Here is a 27732-nt window from a genome sequence, read left to right on the forward strand (position 1 = left end):
CAAATGGTTGGATAGCTAGACATTCTGCAACTCCCTGAGGGAAGATTCCCAATATGAGTTACCAATATGCCAAGACTTTTTGCAAATGCATCATAAAAAATACTAACAAAATCTGCATAAGCAACAATGGAGTAACATAAGGATGTGTTACCACCGGCTGGAGGAGGGACTCCCGAAATTACGTTTTGCCTTAAATAAAGATGAAAACAATGTCACCCGTAAACATGATTACCAACAGGGGCCAAAGTAACTTTCTACGTTATAAGGTTGGTGAAACCAATCTTCCAGGTGTTGGTAAGACTGCCTCCTTCGACGATTTCTTTTAAAATTCACCTGATGTTGCATGGTCAATGCTAGAATCTGCATATCACGCCACACGAAGAAAATATTGCAAGTCGTCTACCTGTACAATCAGTGCCAAAGAAGATAAAAGGTAAGATGGTTAAATCAAGAAAAGTAGCACCAAATTAATATCCAATAACATCTGACAATGCTCCAGCTTTTCCAATTCCTTCCTCCCCCAAACCCGAGAGTGGGTGCCCCACGAAAAATAGAAGGAAAAACAGTAAGCAGAAGGAAAAAGGGGAGAAATCTGAAAATGCTATCCATTAAAGCATTTTGAAGAATAGTTCACAGATTAGGAACTATAAAAACAAATTTTGATGCACAATATGCAATGGAAGAAGAAAACAAGCAGCTGCATTGAAATATCAAGCCACAAAAAGAGTGCATATTCTCCTCATATTAAATTCATCTTTACCTCTACCATTATCCTTCGAAGAGAATTCAGCAGCGCCTCCCAAATGCCATTGAGGCATTGACAAAATATTAACTTTGCAGAACCAGACAAATTCATTTAGAAGTCCTAGGATAACATAGGTTCTGATTGATAATTCAGCTCAACCTGCTGAACACTGGCATAGACAAAGGAAAGACAAAACACAGGGAAACAAGGGATTAGTTAACTTGGACTGTACGAAGAACATCAAACTATAAAGACATTCACAAGAATGACAAGAGAAGAGGGCAAGAATAAAGGATAAAATATGATAAGTAGAGGGATCAAAATAACCAAGTTATTCTGGAATTATCCTACCAAAGCAGACGTTTGGATTTCATTGGATTTTAGAGATTCACCACAGATGGAAAAGACACTTTAATATGCAGCTAGAATTTAGGAGCTACTACAATAACTCCAGGTAATTGGAACAGGATAGAAAATCATTCCTCTAGATTATTATATGAAAAGAAACCATTCCTCAGAATATTACTTCTCTGATCTAGCAATAAGACCTTAAAGGTTGTGTAGACTAATCAATTTTCTCCCTTTGGAGCTTCTGATGATTAGCTTATTCAAATAATTACGACATACATATAAGATAAGTTAAGGTTCAAGATTAAAATTTTCATGCCAAAATATCAAACACATACCATTGCCGAAGTTTAAACATCCCAGTGCCTATCTGCATTGGTATGCCCGTGATGATGCATTCTCTAACTCCTTCTATCTTATCATCCCTTCCATTTACAGATGCATTAAACAGGTGGTCGGTTGTCTTCTCAAATGAGGCTAACATCAGTACGCTATCTTTCATTTTCTGAACGCCATGTCTGGTTATTCCCAGAACTTCACCCTATGAGAGAAAAAAACAGAGTGTCCATTAAACTTGTTAATCGGACATTAAAGGAATCCAACATGTTTTTGGATGAGGAAAATTTTCCAGTAAAACTACCTTATATGTCATCAGATCTGCTAGAAGCACCATGTGCCGCAAGTCTATTGTCATTCCATGACTTGACATGGTATAGTTAATCACATCAATTATAGAGATCCTTGCTGCTTCAATGCCTAGTCTTTGTTGCACCTCCATTATATGATTACTCTTTGTATTACGCCCATCAACTCTGTCAATGCCCATTACGGCTAGGAGACCGGTACTGCAGAAAGGAAAGAGCAAATCAGGTATCGTGTGGAAGGACTTCTATTTTATTGCAAGAACTAAATGGATCATGGAGTCACAGAAAAGAAAACCAAAAGCCCAAGCTGCTGAAAATTGAACCAAAACAGTAAGGTAGGACTGTTATTCTCTTGTACACTTCTTCACAAGATCCTCGAAACTATATTAGACAATATTATTTTGAAATAAAATTTGATTAGATGAGTTGCTAGCCTTCCAGTTAACCTCTCAATCAAACAAACAAATACAGATTTTCTGCACATACTTTATAATCCTTTCAAATTCTTTTTAATGATCTAACTGCAACAAACTAGCCCCAGAACAGCTCCAAATCATGATCTCGTGATTAAAATTGTTCCATTAATTACTTTTTCCAATTGAAAAGATAAATTTCAAAGTTATTCCTTAACTTACATAGATAAATAAATATTTTACAGTGTTCCTTCTTTCTAACAACTTAAACTTTTAGATGAGGTAGGTGAGACGCTTCAATATGGTATCAGAGCCTCCAGAATCTTGGTAGTAATTTTCATGTAACAGCTACACAGCCTGCATAGACATAAAATGCAGCCCACAGTTATAGTTTTTTGTCTTCTTTCATATAGTTGAGATCATAATTGCATTTAATTTTTAAATTAGTTTGGTGTACTGTTATGGTATTTAGACTATGTCTAAATCATTAATTGCAAACATAGCATGCGTATGCAGGTCCCAAAGAAAAAAATAACAGAAAAATTTGCAACAACTTTACTGGATTTTAATGTGTATTTGTAGCCATTGACTAGTTAAATAAACTATGTTTGCTAATGAATATACTTTTAAAATTAAGATTTACCAATTTATTTTGATAGATACAATTAGATGAATATCTAATATTAGAGCTATAAATAATTGAAGATAATCAATTTGGTAAGGGGGCCATTATCAGTCCGAGACTACCCTGGCCTGTCCAAAAGGAGGTTACAAAGACTAAGATTGACCCAAGTTATAATCTACTTCACTTTAAGCAATTGTTTGAGAATGAGGTTTCAAATTCTCTAGATTGGTGCAACGTTTTCGATAACCTAACTAGCCCTCCTCTTAGGTTATTCTTTAATTTAACAAAAAAGAATAAGGTATGTGAAAGCGAAATAACTTTTGGAATCTCTCTTCCGAAAAGAGAAATAAGTTCTGAGATCTTGAATACATCTAGTTATTAGAATATTGTAGTGAATAACAGGCTTGCCACACCAAACAGAGCACAACCAAATGATGTAGAATGCGGAAGCCGTACATAAAACTTACCCTTCAACAAGCAACTCATATGTTTCTCCTTTGACATCACTCTTACAATCTCTTTCTTGTTCTTTGTTCACCACAGCCCTTTGAACCGTAGTAATACCCTGACATCCCGACAAGATTTACAAGTTGAAGTGAACAGAGTAGTTCGGACAAAAACCAACAGATTTAGTTTGATTTTAGTGTTGATAATTGTAATACCTTCACAACAACAGAAGGAAGCTTATTTTTCAACCGGTGAAGTTCAAAATGCAGTTTATCTTTATTTGCCTGAGGAAAAACTTCCAACTTCCTGGGGTTCAAAACTTTTACTTGCTGCAGAAAATAGGAATTTTACCCAATAAGATATAATTAATAGATAAGCAGCCGAACCAGAAACACAACCTTTCTCACCTGTTCTTTCAATTTTATTTTTGGGGTCTGCAAAATCGATTGCTTGACAGTATAAGCATCAATACACAGTTGTGACACCTGAATTGTCTCCATATCTAGCGTAATAGCAATTGATGCTAATCGAGATGCCATCACAATCTTTACACTCTTAGCCACCTGCACAGGAAATAAATGTTCAACTCACAAAGTACTTTGTTCAATGTCATTATGAGAGCTTCACAAATTAATCAAGGAGGTTTGAGTGGAAGAAGAAATGGCAGCAGGGATCAAAATATATTGCTCTAAACAGGGCAGGGAATATTTTTAACATTATGCATAATATTTTACAGATTTTAAGTAGTTTTTAATGAACTTCATATTTTCCAGAACAAGTAAATGCTACATAAGTTACGTAGAAAGTTGAAAATGTTGCATGAGTTATACCAAAGTTAAAACTTGAGTTCTTACCGGTGTTGCTTTCAGTAGATTTTCAATTGAGGAGTCATTTGATAAAAGCTTCTGAGAAAGAAGCAGTGTAGCAATCCAACTAGGGCTCGGTAGTGTTATTATCAATGACTTAGTTGAAGATGCAAACTATGAAGTAAAAAAAAAAAAAAAAAAAAAAAAACCATCTCTAGCAGCATTCTTGCACAGTAAGCAGTTCAAGTAACTAAGCAGCTATTATATCATGAAAAAAACTGCTTAATACCTAAATTGACATCTCACTTGTCCTGGTTTGCAAAGACGGCCCCCGACTCCCCTTTTTCCCATTTAAAGACCTATACTTGGTAAAAACACATATTTTAAACACCTTCGACCATTGACCATGCTCATGAGGCATAGGTTCCGATGATGTGGCTTAAAAGCATGGGTGGAAAGAAAATATGAAGAAAATCATCCCTGTTATCTTTCTTTCTGTGAGAAGGCACGGGAGAAAATATGATATATTGATATTGTGTGTGATGCAATACAAGAGGTGCTATTTATAGCTACTCTATACAAAGGGGATACTACTCCTATTCCAATGTGGGACAATTACATAGCTATCTCTAACATTTACATAGCTATCTCTAACACTCCCCCTCAAGCCGGAGCATATAAATCATATGTACCGAGCTTGTTACATATATAATCAATGCGAGGACTAGTGAGGGACTTGGTGAAAATATCTGCAAGTTGATCATTCGATCTCACAAACTTCGTAGTAATATCTCCTGAGAGTATCTTTTCTCTGACGAAGTGACAATCAATCTCAATGTGTTTAGTTCTCTCATGAAACACCGGATTTGATGCAATATGAAGTGCAGCTTGATTATCGCACACAAGTTCCATCCGACTGATTTCACCAAATTTCAACTCCTTGAGCAATTGTTTGGTCCAGACTAGTTCACATGTTGCCATAGCCATTGCTCGGTATTCTGCTTCTGCACTAGACCGAGCAACTACATTCTGTTTCTTACTTTTCCAGGACACCAAATTTCCTCCTACTAAAACACAATATCCAGACGTAGAACGTCTATCAGAAGGTGATCCTGCCCAATCAGCATCCGAGTACCCAACGATCTGCTCATGACCTCGATCCTCAAACAGTAATCCTTTACCTGGAGCCGATTTTATATACCGGATAATGCGGACAACTGCATCCTAATGACTATCACAGGGAGAATTCATAAACTGACTTACAACACTCACAGGATAAGAAACTGACTTACAACACTCATAGATTGAGCAACCTCAATACCTAGAAAGTACTCCAATCTGCCTAGATCCTTAGTTTGAAAGTGCTGGAAGAGATGTTGCTTCAGATTAGTAATACCATCCTGATCATTGCCCGTAATAACAATATCATCAACATAGACTACCAGATAAATACATAGACTTGAAGCAGAGTGGCAATAAAACACAGAGTGATCAGCTTCACTACGAGTCATGCCAAACTCCTGGATAACCGTGCTGAACTTACCAAACCAGGCTCGAGGAGACTGCTTTAGACCATAAAGTGACCGACGCAAGCGACATACAAGGCCACGAGACTCCCCCTGAGCAATAAAACCAGGTGGTTGCTCCATATAAACCTCATCCTCAAGATCACCATGAAGAAAGGCATTCTTAATGTCCAACTGATAGAGGGGCCAATGACGAACTGCAGCCATGGATAGAAAAAGGCGAACTGATGCCACTTTAGCCACTGGAGAGAAGGTATCACTGTAATCTAGCCCAAATATTTGAGTGTATCCTTTGGCAACAAGACGTGCCTTAAGTCGATCAATCTGGCCATCGGGACCAACTTTGACTGCATAAACCCAACGACAACCAACGGTAGATTTACCTGAAGGAAGAGGAACAAACTCCCATGTACCACTTGTATGTAAAGCAGACATCTCGTCACTCATAGCCTGTCGCCATCCTGGATGAGACAATGCTTCACTTGTAGACTTAGGGATGGAAACCAAGGACAATGAAGATATAAAAGCATAATGGGGAGATGACAGACGATGATAACTCAAACCAACATAATGAGGATTAGGGTTTAGTATGGTCCGTATACCTTTTCGAAGTGCAATCGGTGTACTAGGAGCAGGATCCGTAGTAGGAGCCGTGTCAGGTGCAGGACGAGAACCAGATGGGCCTGATGTAGGGCGCGAACGACGATGATAAGTCAAGAGTGGTGTTCCTGTGGCTGGGGAACTAGGAGGGATAACACTGGACTCCTCAAAAGTTGGTATGGGTGAAACCTCTGTGGTTGAAGGTGGAGGAGGATTACTAAACTCCTCAAAAGTTGGTATAGGTAAGACCTCAGATATGTCATGGTGGTCAGCAGAAGTGACATCAGTTGTGAAGAAAGGTTTAGACTCGAAAAATGTGACGTCAGCTGACATAAGGTACCTATGAAGATCAGGTGAATAACAACGATATCCCTTCTGAACACGAGAATAACCAAGGAAGACACACTTGAGAGCACGAGGAGCTAACTTATCTTTCCCCGGGGCTAAGTTATGAACAAAACATGTGCTCCCAAAAACCCGAGGTGGAAGAGGGTATAAGGCTGACTGGGGAAACAATATTGAATGTGGAATCTGACCCTTGATGGGAGATGAAGGCATCCTATTAATCAAATAACAAGCTGTGAGAACTGCATCGCCCCAAAAACGCAGCGGAACACGAGACTCAATTAGAAGTGTGCGAGCAGTCTCAATAAGGTGCCTATTCTTTCTTTCTGCAACCCCATTTTGCTGAGGGGTATAAGGACAAGATGTCTGATGAATAATTCCATGAGAAGACATAAACTGCTGAAACTGAGAAGATACATATTCTAAGGCATTATCACTGCGAAAAATGCGGATAGAGACACCAAATTGGTTTTTGATTTCAGCACAAAAACTCTGGAATATAGAGAATAACTCAGAACGATCTTTCATTAAGAAAAGCCAAGTACATCTTGAGTAATCATCAATAAAGCTAACAAAATAACGAAATCCCAAGGTTGAACTGACTCTACTAGGACCCCATATATCAGAATGAACCAAGGAGAAAACAGACTCTGCATGACTCTCAACACTACGCGTAAAGGAAGCTCGGGTATGTTTCCCAAGCTGACACGACTCACAATCTAATCTAGACAAACTGGATAAACTAGGCACCATCTTTTGAAGTTTGGATAAACTCGGATGTCCTAAACGTCTGTGGATTAGATCTGGAGGATCTGTAACTAGACATGTTGTGGAAGGACTGAGCGAGTTAAGGTAGTAAAGACCTTCTGATTCACGACCTGTACCAATTGTCCGTCCCGTACTGCGGTCCTGCATAATAAAAGAATCATCAATAAAATATATACCACAATTGAGGGCACGAGTCAAACGACTAACAGATGCAAGACTAAAAGGACAACCAGGAACATAAAGAACGGAATCTAGGGTGATAGAAGACAATGGGTTGGCTTGTCCAACTCCTTGTGCCTTAGTTTGACATCCATTGGCTAAAGTAACAGTAGGAAGAGACTGTGAATATACAATATTCGACAAAAGTGATTTATTACCAGAGATATGATCAGAAGCGCCTGAGTCCATGACCCATGGTCCAAGAGTACTAGACTGGGAAACACAAGCAAAAGAATTACCAGCAATAGGAGTGTCAGTCTGGGCAACTGAGGCTACTTGTGGAGATGTTTGCTTACTTGCTCGATACTGAAGGAGCTCATTATATTCTTCTTTAGATACAGAAAAGCCCTGGTTACCTGTAGTCTCGCTCTGAGCAACGTAGGCATTTTTGGGTGGACGGCCATTTAAGGAATAACACATTTCGCGAGTGTGTCCAAGTTTGTGACAATAAGAACACTTGGGTCTAGATCTCCCAAAACGACCGCCTCCTCGTCTATTCTCCATAGCTTGAGATGCCCGAACATCCACTGTCTGGGATGCAAGAACAGAGGAATCAAGTATCTGTGATGAAATCACTGGGTGACTTGGTGCTGCAGCAAGGCGAAGTAATCGAGAGAATAATTCATCAACTGTAGGGACAGTCGGACTCGCCAAAATCTGGTCTCGTACTGAATCAAGATCATGAGGAAGTCCAGCGAGTGTAAGAACTAGAAACATTTTCTGTCGCTGCTCTTGTTGTTTTGACACACTAGCAGAAACTGGCATCAATGTCTCAAATTCCTCCATGACTGCCTGTACCTGACCCAAGTAAGTAGACATATCTAATTCTTGCTTCTTTAAGTTTGTCATCCGTGATATCACATCATAGAAGCGAGATATATCATTAGTGTATAACGTACGAGCCTTTGCCCAAACCAAATAACATGTCTGGAATGGCCGAAACAAAGGCATCAACTTAGAATCAATAGAACGCCACAAGATGCTACATAATTGAGCATCAATTTTTGCCCAAAGCGCTATCGCCTTTTCATCTCCTTCGCTAGACTGTTTAATCAGATGATCTTGCACACCTTGACCTTTACACCACAACTCGACAGATGAAGCCCAAGCTAAGTAGTTTGAACCTCCCATTAAAGGTTCCGAGGTAATCATAACATTAGAGTTTCCAGAACTCATGCTTTTAGACCCAAAAACATCAATTCCCAAAGACATCTTGTAAATTATTACCAAATAAGAGAAATAATCAACTGTAATCCACTGAAAATAGAGTAAGGAACACTGAACCAGAATAGTAAACTACTGTAGCAGTTGGAAAGTTACTGTTGCAGCCGGAAAATATTCAAAGTGGTCGGAATGAAATAAAAACAGTAGGGGTAGGATCGGAATTACCAGAAGACCCAATTGTTCTGAAGGAACTTTTTCAAAAAATGGCCGGAAGTCAACTTTTTGAAATCACTATTCACGCCGGAAAAATAAAAAAGTGGTCGGAATTTGGTGTAACCTGGATGGGTAGGCTCGGAATTGCAAGGGAAACAATCTGTCCTGAAGAGTCGTCGCCAAAAAATGGCCGGAAGGTGGCCCACGCAACGTTGGAACTTCGCCGGAAAATTTTCTTTGGACAGCTACAGTACCGCCGGAGATTTTCACTGGGATTTGGTCGCCGGACAGTGACTACTCTTGTGGTAGTGTTGGATTTTGTGCACAACACTGACCGAGACAAAGCAGACGCAAAACAACTTTGAAAGTCGCCGGAAAAAAGGGTTCCGGTGACTGATTTTACTTCCCGGAATCGCTGGAATTTATGCACAGCGATAAATCTCTCACGATAGCTCTGATACCATGTGAGAAGGCACGGGAGAAAATATGATATATTGATATTGTGTGGTGATGCAATACAAGAGGTGCTATTTATAGCTACTCTATACAAAGGGGATACTACTCCTATTCCAATGTGGGACAATTACATAGCTATCTCTAACATTTACATAGCTATCTCTAACACTTTCTACTTTCTTTTTCTTTGGTCACCGCTCTCCAAACACTGCTATGCTTTCTGCTGCCATCAAAATTTAATATTTTTCTGTAGAATTGGCCTAAAACCCAAAGGTCAAAATAATCAAATTACCAAATTCCTCATGCCTCATGATTTTCAATATCCCCAACTCCAAATCCCATCCTTTGAGTTCTATCCATACCACTCTTACCCAACTTGAATTTTGAAGCCAACAAGAGCAGACCGGACCTTTAAGAGTTGTAGGAGGTTAGATTCGTGATTGAAAAACAGGGATCCTGCCGGTCAACAAAGAAAGCAAAATGGCTAGGAGGGCAGTGGTGGGCGTGCACAAGGAGCACTGTAGGCGGGTGGAGGTGAAGAGTATGCAAGAAAGGAAGTGGTGGAGGCCTAAGTTGCTTGGACTCTTCACTTTCGGTGCCACACCCGTGTCGACACGACATGGGTGTGGGTGTAGGATCAGTATCAGATTTGGTCAACTGATTTTGGATACTTTGACCAAAATCGAAGGAGAAATTCGGGACAGATACAATGATTTTTTAAATCAAAATAAATGCCAAGATGAATTTGAAGAAAATGGAATACCTTGTACATAAAAATTTCTATATCGGTCCTTTTCCTCTTATCTCCTCAGATTCTCCTTTTGATCAATATTTTTCTCCTTCTCGGAATACCATGTAGGTTTTTCACATAATGTCTCATAATTTAAAAATATTTTATATAACTCTATTTTTAGATATTTGAATTATTTTTAGCCGAATCCCTGCACCCACAACCGTACCTAGATCTGTACCCCCGAATCTTAAAATTTAGATCATGAAAGATCCAACCTCTAGATCCGCACCCATATCGGACACCCGCACCCGAGTCCAAACAACTTAGGTGGAGGCAGTATGCTCAGTGGTGGCAGTGGTGATAAGGCAATGAGGGTGGAGGTGAGTAAGAGGTGGAGGCCTGGTGCTGTTGGGATGCCCGCTTGAGGGCGCTGGCAGTGATAAATGGTGGAGGAGAAGAGGACGTAGAGAAGGTGCAAAGGAGATAAGGTCGTCAAGGGAGTGGTGGTTGGAGTTGGCGAATAAAGAGGCAGTCAAGGGGAAGGAGAGGAATGGCTTCCAGATGAATTTGTTGCCAATTATAGTATGCCTTGACGTGTCATTCTTTTGTCTGTGATGTGTCAAAAAGTTATACGATGTGTATAACAAATAAGAGTGATTGAGAGATACGTGCTATTTCTATTTTCAGAAGCGTTTGAAATGTGTTTTTACCAAGTACAGGTGTTTAAACGAAAAAAAACGGAACTTAGGGGCCAGCTTTGCAGAACGGAATAAGTTGAGGTGTCAACTGAGGCATTAAGTCTAAAAAGATTTAGCAAATACAATTAACTTACCTGTCCCAAAAGAGTTTTCTCAATGCGGGCTTTAATCATCCTTGCTGCAGTTAAATTAGCAGCAGACAGAAGTTTTGCAATAATAATAGGAGTATTTATCTTTTTTGCTGAATTTATAATTTCTTTTATTCGAGGAACTCCAAGTGTAACGTCTACCAAAGAGTTAAAGAAACAGGATAATATGATCAAAACCCATCTAGACTATCCAAAAAAACCAACTTGAAGATGCAAAATTAAGCTCCAAATAAACAAGGATACTCATGCTTGCAACTCCAGCAAAGTGAAAGGTTTTCAATGTCATCTGTGTCCCAGGTTCCCCAATACTCTGAGCTCCAATTGCACCAATAGCAGTTCCCGATTCTAGTCTTTTCAGGTGATAGCGAGAGATGCACATGTTGAGGAACACCTACAAAGAAGCAAGGAAAAATAAAAACCCACACATCACAGTGCTATTAGTAACTTTATTGCTTGGGGAAATTACAGATACTCTCTCTTTTAAAATAGAAAAGATTTATCTCTTAGTTTCTCCTTTCTTTCTTTTCCTAAATTCCCCATTGAAAGTATTCACTCAATGAAGTACAGCTCGTAGGTCTTGTAACCTATTTGATACCCAACCGTTCCTAGAATACCGGACACAGATTCATGTCAATTTTTACATGCTATATCTTTATTTTTAAGTCCTACTACAGGGGATATTATAGAATTATTCCTTGATTCCAATTTAAATGATTTTGGCTAGCAGAACAGTTAATATAGGATAACACTCTCGTGTTTACATGGAGGGAGCTAGGATTTTAAAAATACTGACAGAAAAAGTGCAACGTAAGATGGTTTGCAGCAAATGTGACACATCAAGGTCAATAACCGCTTTGCTCTAATTTGCGACACTCTTTCTAATTTTGGACTTCCCTAAATATCTGACACACTTCAACTAAAAAGACTTGTATATGACTTTCAAAATTTGAAGAATTCATATTCATTTATCTATTAGACTTTAACTTTGATTTTTCCCGTTTCGGGGCTTACTTTTTTCAAATTTGAAACTAAGACACAAATTCATTTAAAAGAGAAACATTTTCCGAAGTAGAGAACTAAAATTTACTTGGTTAGCATTTGAGACATATCATCAAACACTTACTCCCGTGATCCAGTTAAACTTGAATTTAGGATTCACAATTAAGAAAGATAGCTTGTTAGATACTTCAGACAAATTAGTGCATGAAACTTTTGATTGAAAATAAATTACTTCCTGTCTTATTTTGTTTTATGCAAATCTTTACACTAGTCAAAATTGCATCGCCTTTACAGTATGTGACGCAGAACAGCTATATTCTGTTCACATACTTCATATTTTTATCATTCAAGGGCACACAGAACTTTTGAAAAAGATTTTGAATCCATATATTTTGTTATATTAGTGCGAAATGCAAATAAAAATTCATTGAATCCACTTGGGAAAGCAAATAATGCCACATACAATGGTTAGATCGAAGTATATAAAGTTTCCACTAAGGAGCAACAAAGATTTAATTCTTGCTTTTTCTTGCTATTTATTTAATTTATATTTGGCCAATCAGAAAACTTCTATCAATAATAAAGTAGCCATAAGAATTTAAAATCTAGCAGTAATAGAAAACATGTCATATTGAACTCCTGACAAGATAATGAGTTACATCTGAATAACTGTTTGGCATCATACTCAATGACATTAGTTTTATAATATACCTTCACATCCTAAAGGATAACCAATATATATATATATATATATATATATATATATGAAGGAAAAAAATCAGGTAGTGACTTAATTGTTGCTCAAAGTTCTGTTAGTAAGCCCCTTATAGTTGGAGCAAGGAATTACCCAAAATCCTCGAGAAAGGCGAAAAGGAACTTCTAAATCTATTTACCTGTAGTTGCTTCTTTGTAATACCAGATATGTTTAATGCAACGTTTTCAAGATATTCACGGTCACCCCCGGCATACTGCTCTCCACCCAATAATAGGGCTTCCCGTAATCTCTTCAAGGTTTCAGCTAAATTTTTAATCAGAAAATCTGATAATGAAGCCCGGAATGCCTCTGAGCACCCCCCTTCAGGACTCATATCATGATACGAGAGCCTTTCATTGACTATCTCGCAGATTTCCGAGTAAGACAAACCCTTCTCACCTCTAGGAGGACACGTTGCCTGTAAATAGAAATTATTATCAAAATTTTCTAACCTTCGCCATAAAACTGTTGAGAATTCTATTAAAAAATTGAAGCTCATACCTTAACTTTCATAAATAATCTGCTAAAGTTCAGAGGACGGCCTTTTTTCTCTTCCATCTGTGAAGGATCCATGCCATCATCACCATACATGAACTGAATTATACTTGCGCTGGCATTTCGTACAGTGTTGTCATAATAAACAGCAAGGTCCTCTAAAGCTTTCATAAGTCGACGAGACATGTATCCGGTGTCAGCAGTTTTAACCTGTGACGATCGAAATGGATGAACATCCAACACTGGCAAAACTTTAGCCTTGACACTTAAAGGAAGACATCAGCAAGAATCTGTTGGATCCGGACACATCCTATGTTACATGCACTCTCATATCTGATACAGGTGTGTTAAGCATCCGATACGAGTTTTTGCAATCTTTTTGTTAATTTTTAATGCATTTCAAAAAATCTACAAGTATCCGCACTTATATCCGTTCCATACAAGTATGTCAAGGCAGACAAATGAAGAATTCAGGTAAACATATCTAATGTCCGAATGAAAAATAAATAGTAACACCATCAAATAAGTCAAAAGAGGAAATCCATACTGCTGTATCAACAAGGCCTTCTCTTCCTCCCATTGTGTGAAAAAAGAACTCAGTTGCTGACAAACCGTCAAAAAAGGAATGAGCTACAAACCCTTTAGCCTGGACCAAAAACATAACTGTAATCAGCATCCACGGGCATACATACAAGCAATTTGTACAGTTGAGTGCATAAGTAACAACAATAATTACTTTAAGCATCTCTTCCTTAAAATAACATAACTGCAATTGATGAATCTGAATAAACCATTTTAAAAGCAGTTGACACAACCATAAAAGCACCTTCCTACTCACTGACATGCAGCATAAAGTATTTGTCCTTCTCTCAACCCAGTCATACCAAGCTTCTGAGCAATTAATGTTCTCCATGATGTCATATAATTTATTCCCATCTCTCCGTCATTATATCACAGTTTTTAACCAATCTTAAAAAGTGATTGAATAAAACAAAGAAAGATCAAAATCTGAAAAGGAATGTCTTCCCAGGAAACTACAAAGAAATTGGATAGTCTTTCATTTGACACCTATAAATAGGTGTGTCCTATAATCATCAAATCGTCAAAACCATCGAAGTATCTGCTTCTCTCTCTTATTTTTATATCATTAATACTTAACCTAAGTGAAGTAAACCGTCCCCTCCCTTTCCCATTCCTGGAACCAAAGATAGTGCACCACATGACCACTTAGACCTACATATAATTGCTTATCAAAGGAATAATTCTGGGATCTCACAGTAGAAACAGCCGTGAGGCCCGTGACATGGAGAGCCCATCTACCCCTGCTGCAGAACATGGTAAATGTGCCTAGTCCCTAGGATACGTCTTCCCCAAGGCCCCACCAAAGAAATGTTTCTCTTCCCACAACAGATGGCAGCCAGCAAAGAATGTGTTCCTTTGTCAAATTCAGAATCATCCTTATGTTCAAAAGCACCACATTTATCCGCTCTTATTAGGTTTCCAGTTCATTACCATTTCTTCAGCCAACTCAAAGTAACTAGAATATACGAGAGGCAATTGAGCTGAGGTGAACTTCCGTTGGTAGAAGAGATAGACCAATAGCTAACAAGTGGGCAGGTGTGAACTTCCATTGGTAGAATAGACAGACACAACAATCACTAGCACTATCTGCTAAATGCATATCTCACCTAAGGCATCCGGTCAATCATTTAATAGTACAAGTGCAGCCACGTACGTGAATGAGAAACAATTGTAACGTGTAGTCCGCTGAAATAACTATATATGACATTGTGTTACTGAAGACACATCACATAAAGAATTAGATACGGAATCATGATAATTGTATGGCAGCAACAGACAACAACAACATACCCAGCGTGATCCCATAAGTGGGGTCTGGGGAGGGTGGGTGTACTCAGATCTTACCTCTACCTCGTGTAAGGTAGAGAGGTTGTTTCTGATAGACCCTCGGCAGCAACAAACTGATGCAGCTTAATAAATTTAATTGAAAAGATTGAACGGGAAAAAAGAAGTGAACACAGTTATGACAAGAATAGGAGGATGTTCTCAGGGATCCCACCTACTACTAGCATAGAGGCGTACAAGAAAAGACCTTGAGCTCTTGTCGGAAAAGCGATGACTAAAGATCCAGAGAATAACAAATAAACTGATAATGTAACATGAAGTACTCACAGTTGGAAACTTTGATTTGGTAGGAAAATGAGGAAGACTTCGATCTATGAATCTATCAGGAGCACGACGACCGCCAACGGACTGCTGACCAACACATGCAATCATCTGGCTTATGTTAATTGGGGATCCTTTTGAACCACACTGTGACATGATCAGAGGACTATTCCTCCAATGTAGTGCTTTCATACAAATCTGTAAAAAAAATCACATTCAGGCAAATTTGCTCCATCATCCCGTATCAAAATGTGACATTATGAGTTAATAACTAAACATCACAACAACTATTCTGGGAGAAAGGTACAAGAGGAAACAAAGAGACTGCAAAGAAGCATGCCTCCTAACTCTAAATATTATTTGATGCAGGCCTTGGATGCAAATGATCACTCAATTTCTTTTTTTCATAGATTGGATTTGGTGGGACCTTAAAGCGACGATTTGCTTTAAGGAAGAAAATTCCCATTACAAGTTGGCACTATCACTGACTGGGCTCTCTTCTTTGATGCAAGGAGACATTGTTCTCCAGGTGAAGAACAAGAATATAATGTATAAATCCACATATAATTGGCCACAATTTGATTAAATCATAAAATGGTTTGTGCAATTTGGCAAGGGTTTATCTAATGGACAAAATTTTGATAGAAGACCGGGGAAGAGGCGCCAAAAAGAACTATGGAAACATAAGGTCTTAGGACAGTAGATTTTGCAGGGGGGCTGCTTTTTGAGGATTATGTCTAAATTAGGCTCCTGGATTTTGAAGGCTTTGATGCACACAGGTTTTCCTATACTTTATATGGGTAGGGAGTAGGCACAACTCTTTAATTGACGAATTGAACTTTAACATCATCCGATATGGTTTATTCAGATTGACTTATGGTGTTCCATTCGAGCTGCTGTTTACATGATGAGCACTTCAGTCAGCAGCCAAATGTAACTCTTTGCCTTCTATACTTACTATTTTACTTTCACAAGTTTAGCACTTCACTCGGTCTTGAAGTTTTAAATGTTTGTATATTGTGGCTAAGGAAGGGGAGCCTTGGAGCAACGGTAAAGTTGTCTCCGAGTGACCTATAGGTCACAGGTTCGAGTCGTGAAATCAGCCACTTATGTTTGCATCACGGTAGGCTGCCTATATTACCACCCCTCGGGGTGCGGCCCTTTCCTAGACCCTGCGTGAACGAAAGATGTTTTGTGCATCAGGCTGCCCTTTTTTTTAAAATATTGTGGCTAAGCTCTCCTTGTCCATGCTTTCCCTCCTTTTATCTGTCAGGGAAGCTAGGAAGAGATCAAAGACATGAAGGTTCTAGCAGTAAACCTGTTATGATAGATAAAATCCCTACAAGTGACGACTGTTAGTTGGAAACAGGCAGCACATGAAAAGATAAGTTGTTCTTACTTTTCCTATGTCGTCACGAACTTTATTCAACGCCATAGTTACTTCAGCCTCCAGAGTCTGGGCAGCATCACAGCCTGGTTGCACGGCAAGCTTTCCTTCATTAAATTGTTGAATACGATCTTCACATTTCTTGTAATTTTGATGAATCTCTTCTTGTTTTTGCTTAACTAAGTTTTCCCCAGGTGTGACATCATCAATCCCTATAGAAAATCCATGATTACCAATCCACCGAGCACTAGCAAGACACAAACAGAGATAAGGTCAGTGTTTGTAATAAAGAAAAGCGCAACAAGACGATAAGGTCCATGGTGCTGAAGCGAAAAGGTTGATGTGAAAATGCATGCTTCTTTGAAATGGGCGCACAATTTGCTGAAAATTCAAAAACAACAAAAGCGTATGAACTTAGTGCTACAATAGTAAACTTGCAATTGAGGGTTTCAATGTTCAAGCAGCATCAGAGCTTATCGCTGAGAATCTCCAACCGGTGAAAATGCCGTCACATAGACATTTATGATTAAGAAGAAACTGGCGAAGAAGCAGAGGCAAAACAGGCCCATTCCTTACTGGATCTGTATAAGGACTGACAACACTATCAGGTACCATGCTAGGCGAGGCACTGGCGTAGAACCAAGCTAGGGTTTTAAGGTGGAACACTCGTGCTTTATTTATGATTTTAATGAAAAAAAACTTGTCGGATTATGTCGTGTCATTTTATAGGAGCTTATGCTGTGATGAAACATGATGTGTTTTAATTTCAATGAAGTCTATATATTGAATGAAAATTAAAATCAACTTGCAACAGAGTAACTAATTTCAGCATCAATATCGGTGAAAGAGACTTTTTAAGCTTAAATAGCCAAGAATTCACAAAAAGAAAATTTCCCACTCACCTGCTATAACCAAATGGCAACCGCAAAGAAGTTTCAATTTTATTTAGAGCCAGAACCACCCATGTAAAGGTGCTGATAAAATTTTAACAAAATTGGGTAAAAACTGGAAATCATCACATAGTCCAGTGGTGGCCCCAACTCTGGGAACTATCTGTAGCATTTTTGGTGTGTGCTACATGATGCCTTTATCAGGTAAAGAGTTATTTTGCTGGGAAGGAAGAAAGATCAGGACAGGACTAAGGGTAAAAGAGAACAAGGGGGATTCAAAAGAACAGCTTGTATTGATTGGACATTAAGGAATGAAAGGAATAAGAGATGTTTTAAAAGGAAGGCTATGCCTTGCTTACCTTATAACTGATATGTCCTAGCATGCGAGCCCCCTGGTGCAGTATATGATGAATAAAGAGTGATACATTTCATAGACTCCTTACACAAGAAAGCAGCTTTTGTAAGATAGATCAGTTTTTAATGACCAGCATTATCTTTTTTGATAACCAATGACCAGCATTATCAGAGTGCTTGGCTTTTGGGTTATCAATGAAAACTTATGCTTAGGTTAAAGAAAATAAACTTGGAAATGTCAGCATTCAAAATCTAGTATCATCTGTTTCCTTGGTAGAGAGGGACAATATAGTTGAACGTGGACTTGATCAGAAAAAAAATATGGTTGACAAATTGATAACAAAGAAAAACGATATCAGGTTGATAAGGGATCTAAATACTGAATCTACATGTCATCAATGAATAGCTACGCTCCAGAAACACCTCAAGGCAACAAAAGCCAAAGATGACAAAATGCGGATAAGAAGAAATCAGGGACAAGAGTTGGAAGTGAAGGAAGGAAAATGGAAAAAGCACTGAAAGAGCAAACTATATTTAAGAAAAATGGAAAGGAAGGGCAATTAGAGGAAAACTCTGAAAAGGAAGGAACCAAGGGACAAGCAATGTTGAGAGGTTCTCTAAAAGATCCTTGTGAAAATCTTTATTTCCAGTCACAAATCAATTGATGAGCCTTAACATTTACGTGCAAAACATATAAACAGAATTCTAGTTAGTTAATATATCAATAATAAAGGTCAACGTCTGCCAGAGCCATCACCTTTTTTCTGATAAGGTAATGTTTTATTAACGAAGGTACCAAGATGGTACAATTACACCAGACCAAAAACTTCCATAATAATTTTCAACAACAAATCAACTATCTCCTCTAAGAAATCTATGTATTGTTCTAGATTTTTCATAACACTCCTTTTGCACCCAAAAAAACAAATTCAAAAGACATCTATTTTTAATCCAGGCTACATGTCGTCTTATCCCTTAAAAGCAAATCCTGTTTCTCTCCAACCATATTGTCCATAAGACACAAAGGGGGATTGTTCTCCACACTGCCTACTGAATTCTTGCCACTTTTTGATGTTGCCATGTCTTCAGCAGACTTTTACATTTTGTGGCATAACCCATTTAATACCATACAAATCAAGGAATAGCTCCCAACCCTGTCTTGCCACTTAATGAATGAGGAGATGATTGACTGTTTCTAATTCTTCTTCACACATATAGCATCTATTAATTAAAATAGTTCCTCTCTTCTGGATATTATCCTGAGTTAAACAAGCTACCTTTGCTGCCACCCACCCAAAACATGCTATAACAGGAGCTTTTCATTTCCATATTGCTTTCCATGGCCAATCAGATTCATACCTCCCCTGTTGCTTCTGTAAAAGAGTATAACCTCTGCTAACTGTGAATTTCCCATCATTGCTTGCTGCCCAAATAATTGAATCTCTCCTATTGCTGTCCAAACTGACACTGTCCAGCAATTGCATTAACTGAGCGAATTCATCTACTTCCCAGTCATTAAGACCCCTCCTGAAAATCAACTGCCCAGCCATTACTCGAGTAAAAGTCTGCTACCTTCCCAGTCTTGTCAGTGGAGCATCGATATAAAACTGGAAATCTATGAGTTGTTTCATAACCTATTGCTTTCATGATTATATCTCAAAAGCCACCTAAATAATAGGCTTTTGTTGTGCAGCCTTAAATTCCTTACACCCAAACCTTCTCCTTTTATTCCTTTCATCACTTCCTGCCACTTAACCAAGTGGAGCTTCCTTCTATCAGCATTACCTTCCCAAAGGAATTTATTTCGCATAGCACTCAATTTTTTCTCCACTGTTGTTGGCATTCTAATTATTGACATCAAATAAGTAGGCATACCATCCAATACACTGTTAACCAGTTTAAGTCTTCCCCCAAATGACAAGTGCCGTTTCTTCCATGGAACAAGTTTACTCCTACACCTGTCCAGAACTCCCTGCCACATTTTTCTGGTCATTCTTTTTAGCTCCTAAAGGCAGGCCTAAGTAAGCCGTAGGGAGCTGCTCCACCTTACAACCAATAATGTCTGCCAAATCACCAATGCAATGTTCTGCATTAATACTGAAACATTACTCTTCGCCGAGTTCACTTTAAATACTGAGACAGCTTCAAAAGCTAATAGAACTCCTCTAAGATGTAAAATTTGATCTATCGCAGTTTCACACAAAATCAAAGTATCATCTGCATAAAGTATGTGTGAGATTGCTCCCTCACTTCTTCTACACTTCAACCCTCTGATCCATCCCAAATTTTCTGCTTTTTGAAGCAGGATGCTTAGAATCTCCATCATCAGCAAGAATAGATAAGGAGACAAAGGATCCCGCTGCCTTGGCCCCCTGTAAGACTTGAAGTAACCCTGAGGACACCCATTAATCAGGACTGAAAAGTTAACTGTGGATATACAATATTTTATCCACCCAATCCATCTTTCACCAAAGTCCATTTGCTTCATGAGATATAGTAAACATGCCAATTAACATGGTCATATGCCTTTTCCAAATCTAGCTTGCAAGCCACTCCTTTGATCTTTCTTTTGAATAGATACTCCAAGCATTCATTTGCCACCATAGCAGCATCAACAATTTGCCTGCCTTTTACAAAGGCATTCTGATTATCTGATACCAGCTTTCAGCCATCAGCTTTGCAATTATTTTGTAAAAACTACTAGAGTAAGTATATGAAATAATTGTGTCGAACCATGATGGTATTTCAGGATTCAATTGCAACAAGGTATTCCTCTTGAACAGAACAATTTTGGTGTTATATACAACTTTGATACAACCTAGCATCCGTGGACAGGCTTACTTGCAATAAAAAAGTGCTTGACTAACTTAATTCAAGAATATTTGAACGTAAAATGCTATATATTAACTTCTATGTGTTGACAGTATTAATCATAAAATTCAGAAAGATCAAATTTCTTTTAACATTGGATATAATAAAAAGTTCAAAGTTCAATTTGCAAGGCAAACAATCTTGTTACAGCTTTTCTGTTGGGGATTTTTCCCTTGGAGAATTTCTTAAGCTTCATTAAGTTAGCAATATTAATTCAGTTGCACTAAAGAACTACACTATTAATATTTCAAGCATTCAAAATGATACGAACAAACACAAGGAAGCTAGTTTATGACTAATATCAAGGAACAGAAAACCCTAAACTGAAATAATTGCCACTAATTTTTGTGTATAATGCATCTCTGCTGCACTCTTTAAGAGCTATCTTACTCTAATCCTTTATTTTCTTTGATGTTCCTTTGACCTCCTACACTTAAAGGCAAGTTCAACAGAGTGGTGGTTTAATAGGAGACATTTGATAAAAGCTTCTGAGAAAGAAGCAGTGTAGCAATCCAACTAGGGCTCGGTAGTGTTATTATCAATGATTTAGTTGAAGATGCAAACTATGAAGCAAAAAAAAAAAAAGCAACCATCTCTGGCAGCATTCTTGCACAGTAAGCAGTTCAAGTAACTAAGCAGCTATTATATCATGAAAAAAACTGCTTAATACCTATATTGACATCTCACTTGTCCTGGCCTGCAAAGACGGCCCCCGACTCCCCTTTTTCCCATTTAAAGACCTATACTTGGTAAAAACACATATTTTAAACACCTTCGACCATTGACCATGCTCATGAGGCATAGGTTCCGATGATGTGGCTTAAAAGCATGGGTGGAAAGAAAATATGAAGAAAATCATCCCTGTTATCTTTCTTTCTACTTTCTTTTTCTTTGGTCACCGCTCTCCAAACACTGCTATGCTTTCTGCTGCCATCAAAATTTAATATTTTTCTGTAGAATTGGCCTAAAACCCAAAGGTCAAAATAATCAAATTACCAAATTCCTCATGCCTCATGATCTTCAATATCCCCAACTCCAAATCCCATCCTTTGAGTTCTATCCATACCACTCTTACCCAACTTGAATTTTGAAGCCAACAAGAGCAGACCGGACCTTTAAGAGTTGTAGGAGGTTAGATTCGTGATTGAAAAACAGGGATCCTACCGGTCAACAAAGAAAGCAAAATGGCTAGGAGGGCAGTGGTGGGCGTGCACAAGGAGCACTGTAGACGGGTGGAGGTGAAGAGCATACAAGAAAGGAAGTGGTGGAGGCCTAAGTTGCTTGGACTCTTCACTTTCGGTGTCACACCCGTGTCGACACGACATGGGTGTGGGTGTAGGATCCGTATCAGATTTGGTCAACTGATTTGGGGTACTTTGACCAAAATCGAAGGAGAAATTCGAGACAGATACAATGATTTTTTAAATCAAAATAAATGCCAAGATGAATTTGAAGAAAATGGAATACCTTGTACATAAAAATTTCTATATCGGTCCTTTTCCTTTTATCTCCTCAGATTCTCCTCTTGATCAATATTTTTCTCCTTCTCGGAATACCTGTAGGTTTTCACATAATGTCTCATAATTTAGAAATATTTTATATAACTCTATTTTTAATATTTGAATTATTTTTAGCCGAATCCCTGCACCCACAACCGTACATAGATCCGTACCCCCGAATCTTAAAATTTAGATCATGAAAGATCCAACCTCTAGATCCGCACCCATATCGGACACCCGCACCCGAGTCCAAACAACTTAGGTGGAGGCAATATGCTCAGTGGTGGCAGTGGTGGTAAGGCAATGAGGGTGGAGGTGAGTAAGAGGTGGAGGCCTGGTGCTGTTGGGATGCCCGCTTGAGGGCGCTGGCAGTGATAAATGGTGGAGAAGAAGAGGACGTAGAGAAGGTGCAAAGGAGATAAGGTCGTCAAGGGAGTGGTGGTTGGAGTTGGCGAATAAAGAGGCAGTCAAGGGGAAGGAGAGGAATGGCTTCCAGATGAATGTGTTGCCAATTATAGTATGCCTTGACGTGTCATTCTTTTGTCTGTGATGTGTCAAAAAGTTATACGATGTGTATAACAAATAAGAGTGATTGAGAGATACGTGCTATTTCTATTTTCAGAAGCGTTTGAAATGTGTTTTTACCAAGTACAGGTGTTTAAACGGAAAAAAACGGAACTTAGGGGCCAGCTTTGCAGAACGGAATAAGTTGAGGTGTCAACTGAGGCATTAAGTCTAAAAAGATTTAGCAAATACACTTAACTTACCTGTCCCAAAAGAGTTTTCTCAATGCGGGCTTTAATCATCCTTGCTGCAGTTAAATTACCACAAAAGCACCTTCCTACTCACTGACATGCAGCATAGAGTATTTGTCCTTCTCTCAACCCAGTCATACCAAGCTTCTGAGCAATCAATGTTCTCCGTGATGTCATATAATTTATTCCCATCTCTCCGTCATTATATCAGTTTTTAACCAATCACTTAAAAAGTGATTGAATAAAACAAAGAAAGATCAAAATCTGAAAAGGAATGTCTTGCCAGGAAACTACAAAGAAATTGGATAGTCTTCCATTTGACACCTATAAATAGGTGTGTCCTATAATCATCAAATCGTCAAAACCATCGAAGTATCTGCTTCTCTCTCTTATTTTTATATCATTAATACTTAACCTAAGTGAAGTAAACCGTCCCCTCCCTTTCCCATTCCTGGAACCAAAGATAGTGCACCACTTGACCACTTAGACCTACATATAATTGCTTATCAAAGGAATAATTCTGGGATCTCACAGTAGAAACAGCAGTGAGGCCTGTGACATGGAGAGCCCATCTACCCCTGCTGCAGAACATGGTAAATGTGCCTAGTCCCTAGGATACGTCTTCCCCAAGGCCCCACCAAAGAAATGTTTCTCTTCCCACAACAGATGGCAGCCAGCAAAGAATGTGTTCCTTTGTCAAATTCAGAATCATCCTTATGTTCAAAAGCACCACATTTATCCGCTCTTATTAGGTTTCCAGTTCATTACCATTTCTTCAGCCAACTCAAAGTAACTAGAATATACGAGAGGCAATTGAGCTGAGGTGAACTTCCGTTGGTAGAAGAGATAGACCAATAGCTAACGAGTGGGCAGGTGTGAACTTCCATTGGTAGAATAGACAGACACAACAATCACTAGCACTATCTGCTAAATGCATATCTCACCTAAGGCATCCGGTCAATCATTTAATAGTACAAGTACAGCCACGTACGTGAATGAGAAACAATTGTAACGTGTAGTCCGCTGAAATAACTATATATGACACTGTGTTAATGAAGACACATCACATAAAGAATTAGATACGGAATCATGATAACTGTATGGCAGCAACAGACAACAACAACATACCCAGCGTGATCCCATAAGTGGGGTCTGGGGAGGGTGGGTATACTCAGATCTTACCTCTACCTTGTGTAAGGTAGAGAGGTTGTTTCTGATAGACCCTCGGCAGCAACAAACTGATGCAGCTTAATAAATTTAATTGAAAAGATTGAACGGGAAAAAAAAAGTGAACACAGTTATGACAAGAATAGGAGGATGTTCTCAGGGATCCCACCTACTACTAGCATAGAGGCGTACAAGAAAAGACCTTGAGCTCTTGTCGGAAGAGCGATGACTAAAGATCCAGAGAATAACAAATAAACTGATAATGTAACATGCAGTACTCACAGCTGGAAACTTTGATTTGGTAGGAAAATGAGGAAGACTTCGATCTATGAATCCATCAGGAGCACGACGACCGCCAACGGACTGCTGACCAACACATGCAATCATCTGGCTTATGTTAATTGGGGATCCTTTTGAACCACACTGTGACATGATCAGAGGACTATCTGGCTCAAAGAAAGCATGAAGCCCTTCAAATTCTGCATCTCTATTCTTGTCCTTCAAGCTCTCTTCAACATTTCCCCTACAACCAACGCAGATCCAGCAGACTGCCCTGGCGTTTTCAGAGAATACATTGGAGCTGAGGGCAAGAATGTCACATTCTCTGATGTCCCAATTAATCCAAATATTGAGTTTCACTTCCTCTTCTCCTTTGCTATAGACTACACAAACACAACATCACCAGAACCCACTAATGGCGACTTCTTGGTCTATTGGGACACTGATAATCTATCCCCTTCTCAGGTTTCTTCCATCAAGGCCCAGTACAAAAATGTTAAGGTAGGATTGAGTCTCGGTGGTGATACAGTGAATGGTAAAAATGCAACCTTTGCTCCTACTTCAATTACTTCTTGGGTGAGAAATGCAACATATTCAATCACCAAGATAGTGAAACAATATAACCTGGATGCAATAGATATAGATTATGAACACTTCAATGCAGATCCAGATACATTCGCTGAGTGCATCGGGCGACTGTTGTACTATCTTAAACAAAACAATGTCGTCTCTTACACATCAATAGCACCATATGCAGATGATTCAGTGCAGGTGCACTATTTAGCTCTCTGGAGAAAGTATGGTCATCAAATAGACTATGTCAACTTCCAATTTTATGCCTATAAAAAGGGCACAACCATTACTCAATTCCTGCAGTACTTTGAAACCCAGAGGTATAACTATAAAGGAGGCAAGATTCTAGTGAGCTTTGGAACTGATAACAGTGGTGGCTTGTCTCCTAAACATGGATTCTATGATGCATGCAGCATACTAAGGAGTCAGGGAAAACTTCATGGTATCTTTATTTGGTCGGCAGATGACTCTATGGAGGATTGTTTCCTATATGAAAAGCTGTCACAGGACCTCTTAGCAAGTGCAATTTGAATATCTTGCAATTATTAAATATAATCTTTTGTAAGCCATGACAAAAATAGAAAAATTGTAACGCAAGAGAATGTTATTGTTTATTTTGAAGGCTTCTCTAGAAAATAAAACGTGTTTGAGGTAGTTCTTTTATTGTGGTCTTAACATCACAATCCTGAAGCAAACTATTTCAGATTTACAATTCCCAAATGTGCTAAACCTTACTCTTCACATGAAAGTATTGAATATAGTTGGTTTAGTGCATTCCATGAAAGAGCAGTTATAGGATAAGTACATAGAAATATGAGAATCAAAATAGGATGTAAAATGTAAGGAAATAACAGCCCACTTCCCTTCTAGCAAAGTAAATGAAAACCATAATTAAGTCAAATTTCAAAGGTGAAAGAAGAACGGAAGGATGTAGGTGTCCTTACACTCGCACTATTAGCTTCCAGAGAGTAGTAGAGGAGGACAGGAGAAACGAAAGGAGATTTTTTCTTTATTACTCTTTTGGTGCAAAAAGTAATAGCAGATCAGCATTCATAGTTTTATGCTTCTCACTTTCAAATGTTATGACTGTGCTGTCTAAATTTTTCGATAAGTGCTTGTGGTGTTTTTTATCAAGTAACACAAACACAGTTGTTTCGTACAAACACACTCTCACTATCCAAAAAAATCAGAAAGCTAACCAGTCAATCAAAGATTGTTAGATACATATATTTCAAATTGAATCATAACTCATAAAGAATTACTCGAACAGTAATATCAATACAGCTTTAGCAATAATATCCACAAGGGATAATTTTCTGAAGGTATTACATATATAAAAAAAAAATTAGTCTGATCCTCACAATTAGTAGCAACACAAGAAATAATCTTCATACAGTTGAACTAATTCAATTACTTTTCACCTTTGATTCTCCTCTTTTTACTCTTGGTTCTTATTACTCTGCTCTTCTGAACTAGCACTGTCTGTTTTTTTTTTTTGAGAATGACTTTGCTTATGTACAACTATAAAGTACCAAGTGAACAATTTTTTTTAAGGATATGAAAATTAGCACATAAATTATGATATGTCAAATAAACTTTGTTAGATCCATAATCATTTGAAATTGAATCGTATCTCATTAAATATAACTCAAAATGTCATTTGAAATTTTATATCAATACAGCTTTAGCAATGATATCCACAAGGGACATTTTTCCTACATAAAAAAGCATTACTCTGATCCTCACCAATACTAGCAACAACAGCAGCAGCAAAAATCTCATACAATTCAGCTAACTCATTCACTTTTCACCTTCAATTCTCCTCTTTTTACTCTTTTTCTTATTACTCTGCTCTGCTGAGCCAGCATTTTCACCCTCACTGCGATCCACGCTCTTCCTCTTCTTCCTTTCCTCCTCCTCCTTAACCCTCAAATCTTCTTCCACTTTCCCCACCACCTCACCCTCATTGTCATCAACACCCTTATTTTTCGTTTTCTTATTTTTTGTGTCCCTACTTATCATACCATCTTCCTTAACTTCCTCGAACTCCGATTCCCTCTTCACATAGCTATCCATTTTAACAAACTCCAGCTCATTTTTCTTGGATTTTGCTGTCTCTCCTTCACTTATATCGAGCCGGTGCTCGGTCTGGATCAATTTCTGATCCTTTTCAAGCTTCTTGCTTTTATTATCAAGACTGTTGCTTTTTCTGCTTTTTTGTGACCCATTTGGGAAATCATCATTCTTAACTACATCTTCAGCCTTTAAACCAACTTCCCTAATTTTCTTCCTTCTTTCGGAATTTTCCTCAACTTTGATAGAAAGCTCATTTTTTGCACTATTTGGTCTAAGTTTCTCATGAAGCTGAACAAGTTGATTGAATGAATCAGCGGCACGTTGGATATATATGGAGACAGAATGTGAAGCTCCGTTTTCTGATGCAGCAAATTTGGAGAGCGATTTCGCTGCTTGAGAAAGAGAGATTGGGGTTGTGGATGTTAATTTCCCTGATATTGTCTTCATTGGCTTTGAGATTTTGGTTCGATTTTGGTTGCTACAGTAGCGGTGTCTGCTGGGGTTGAGGGTTACGGAGAGCTAGGGCTTTTGTTAGGGTTTTATGATG

General features: G+C 38.4%; 3 protein-coding genes across 3 annotated transcripts; 1 reads left to right on the plus strand and 2 right to left on the minus strand.

Moving 5' to 3' along the window:
- Positions 1–183: 183 nt before the first annotated feature.
- Positions 184–19515, minus strand: LOC104226293 (DNA-directed RNA polymerase III subunit 1-like). The gene is made up of 17 exons (XM_070174371.1): positions 19325–19515; positions 17624–17695; positions 16734–16968; positions 15341–15532; positions 13695–13793; positions 13154–13357; positions 12792–13070; positions 11143–11290; positions 10885–11036; positions 4077–4202; positions 3630–3785; positions 3438–3551; positions 3243–3340; positions 1734–1938; positions 1432–1634; positions 761–914; positions 184–403 (listed from the first exon to the last, which is right to left on the minus strand). Exons 1-16 carry the CDS (start codon positions 19513–19515, stop codon positions 866–868), a joined length of 2523 nt encoding a protein of 840 aa, XP_070030472.1. The 3' UTR covers positions 184–403; positions 761–865.
- A 5119-nt stretch (positions 19516–24634) lies between these two features.
- Positions 24635–26572, plus strand: LOC104219215 (chitinase 2-like). The gene has a single exon (XM_070170827.1). It carries the CDS (start codon positions 24720–24722, stop codon positions 25638–25640), a length of 921 nt encoding a protein of 306 aa, XP_070026928.1. The 5' UTR covers positions 24635–24719; the 3' UTR covers positions 25641–26572.
- Positions 26573–26721: 149 nt separating this feature from the next.
- Positions 26722–27732, minus strand: LOC104219216 (vicilin-like seed storage protein At2g18540). Its single transcript, XM_009769854.2, has one exon. It carries the CDS (start codon positions 27630–27632, stop codon positions 26910–26912), a length of 723 nt encoding a protein of 240 aa, XP_009768156.1. The 5' UTR covers positions 27633–27732; the 3' UTR covers positions 26722–26909.

The sequence above is a fragment of the Nicotiana sylvestris genome, chromosome 1 (assembly GCF_000393655.2).
Source record: "Nicotiana sylvestris chromosome 1, ASM39365v2, whole genome shotgun sequence".
Classification (NCBI taxonomy): Eukaryota; Viridiplantae; Streptophyta; class Magnoliopsida; order Solanales; family Solanaceae; genus Nicotiana; species Nicotiana sylvestris.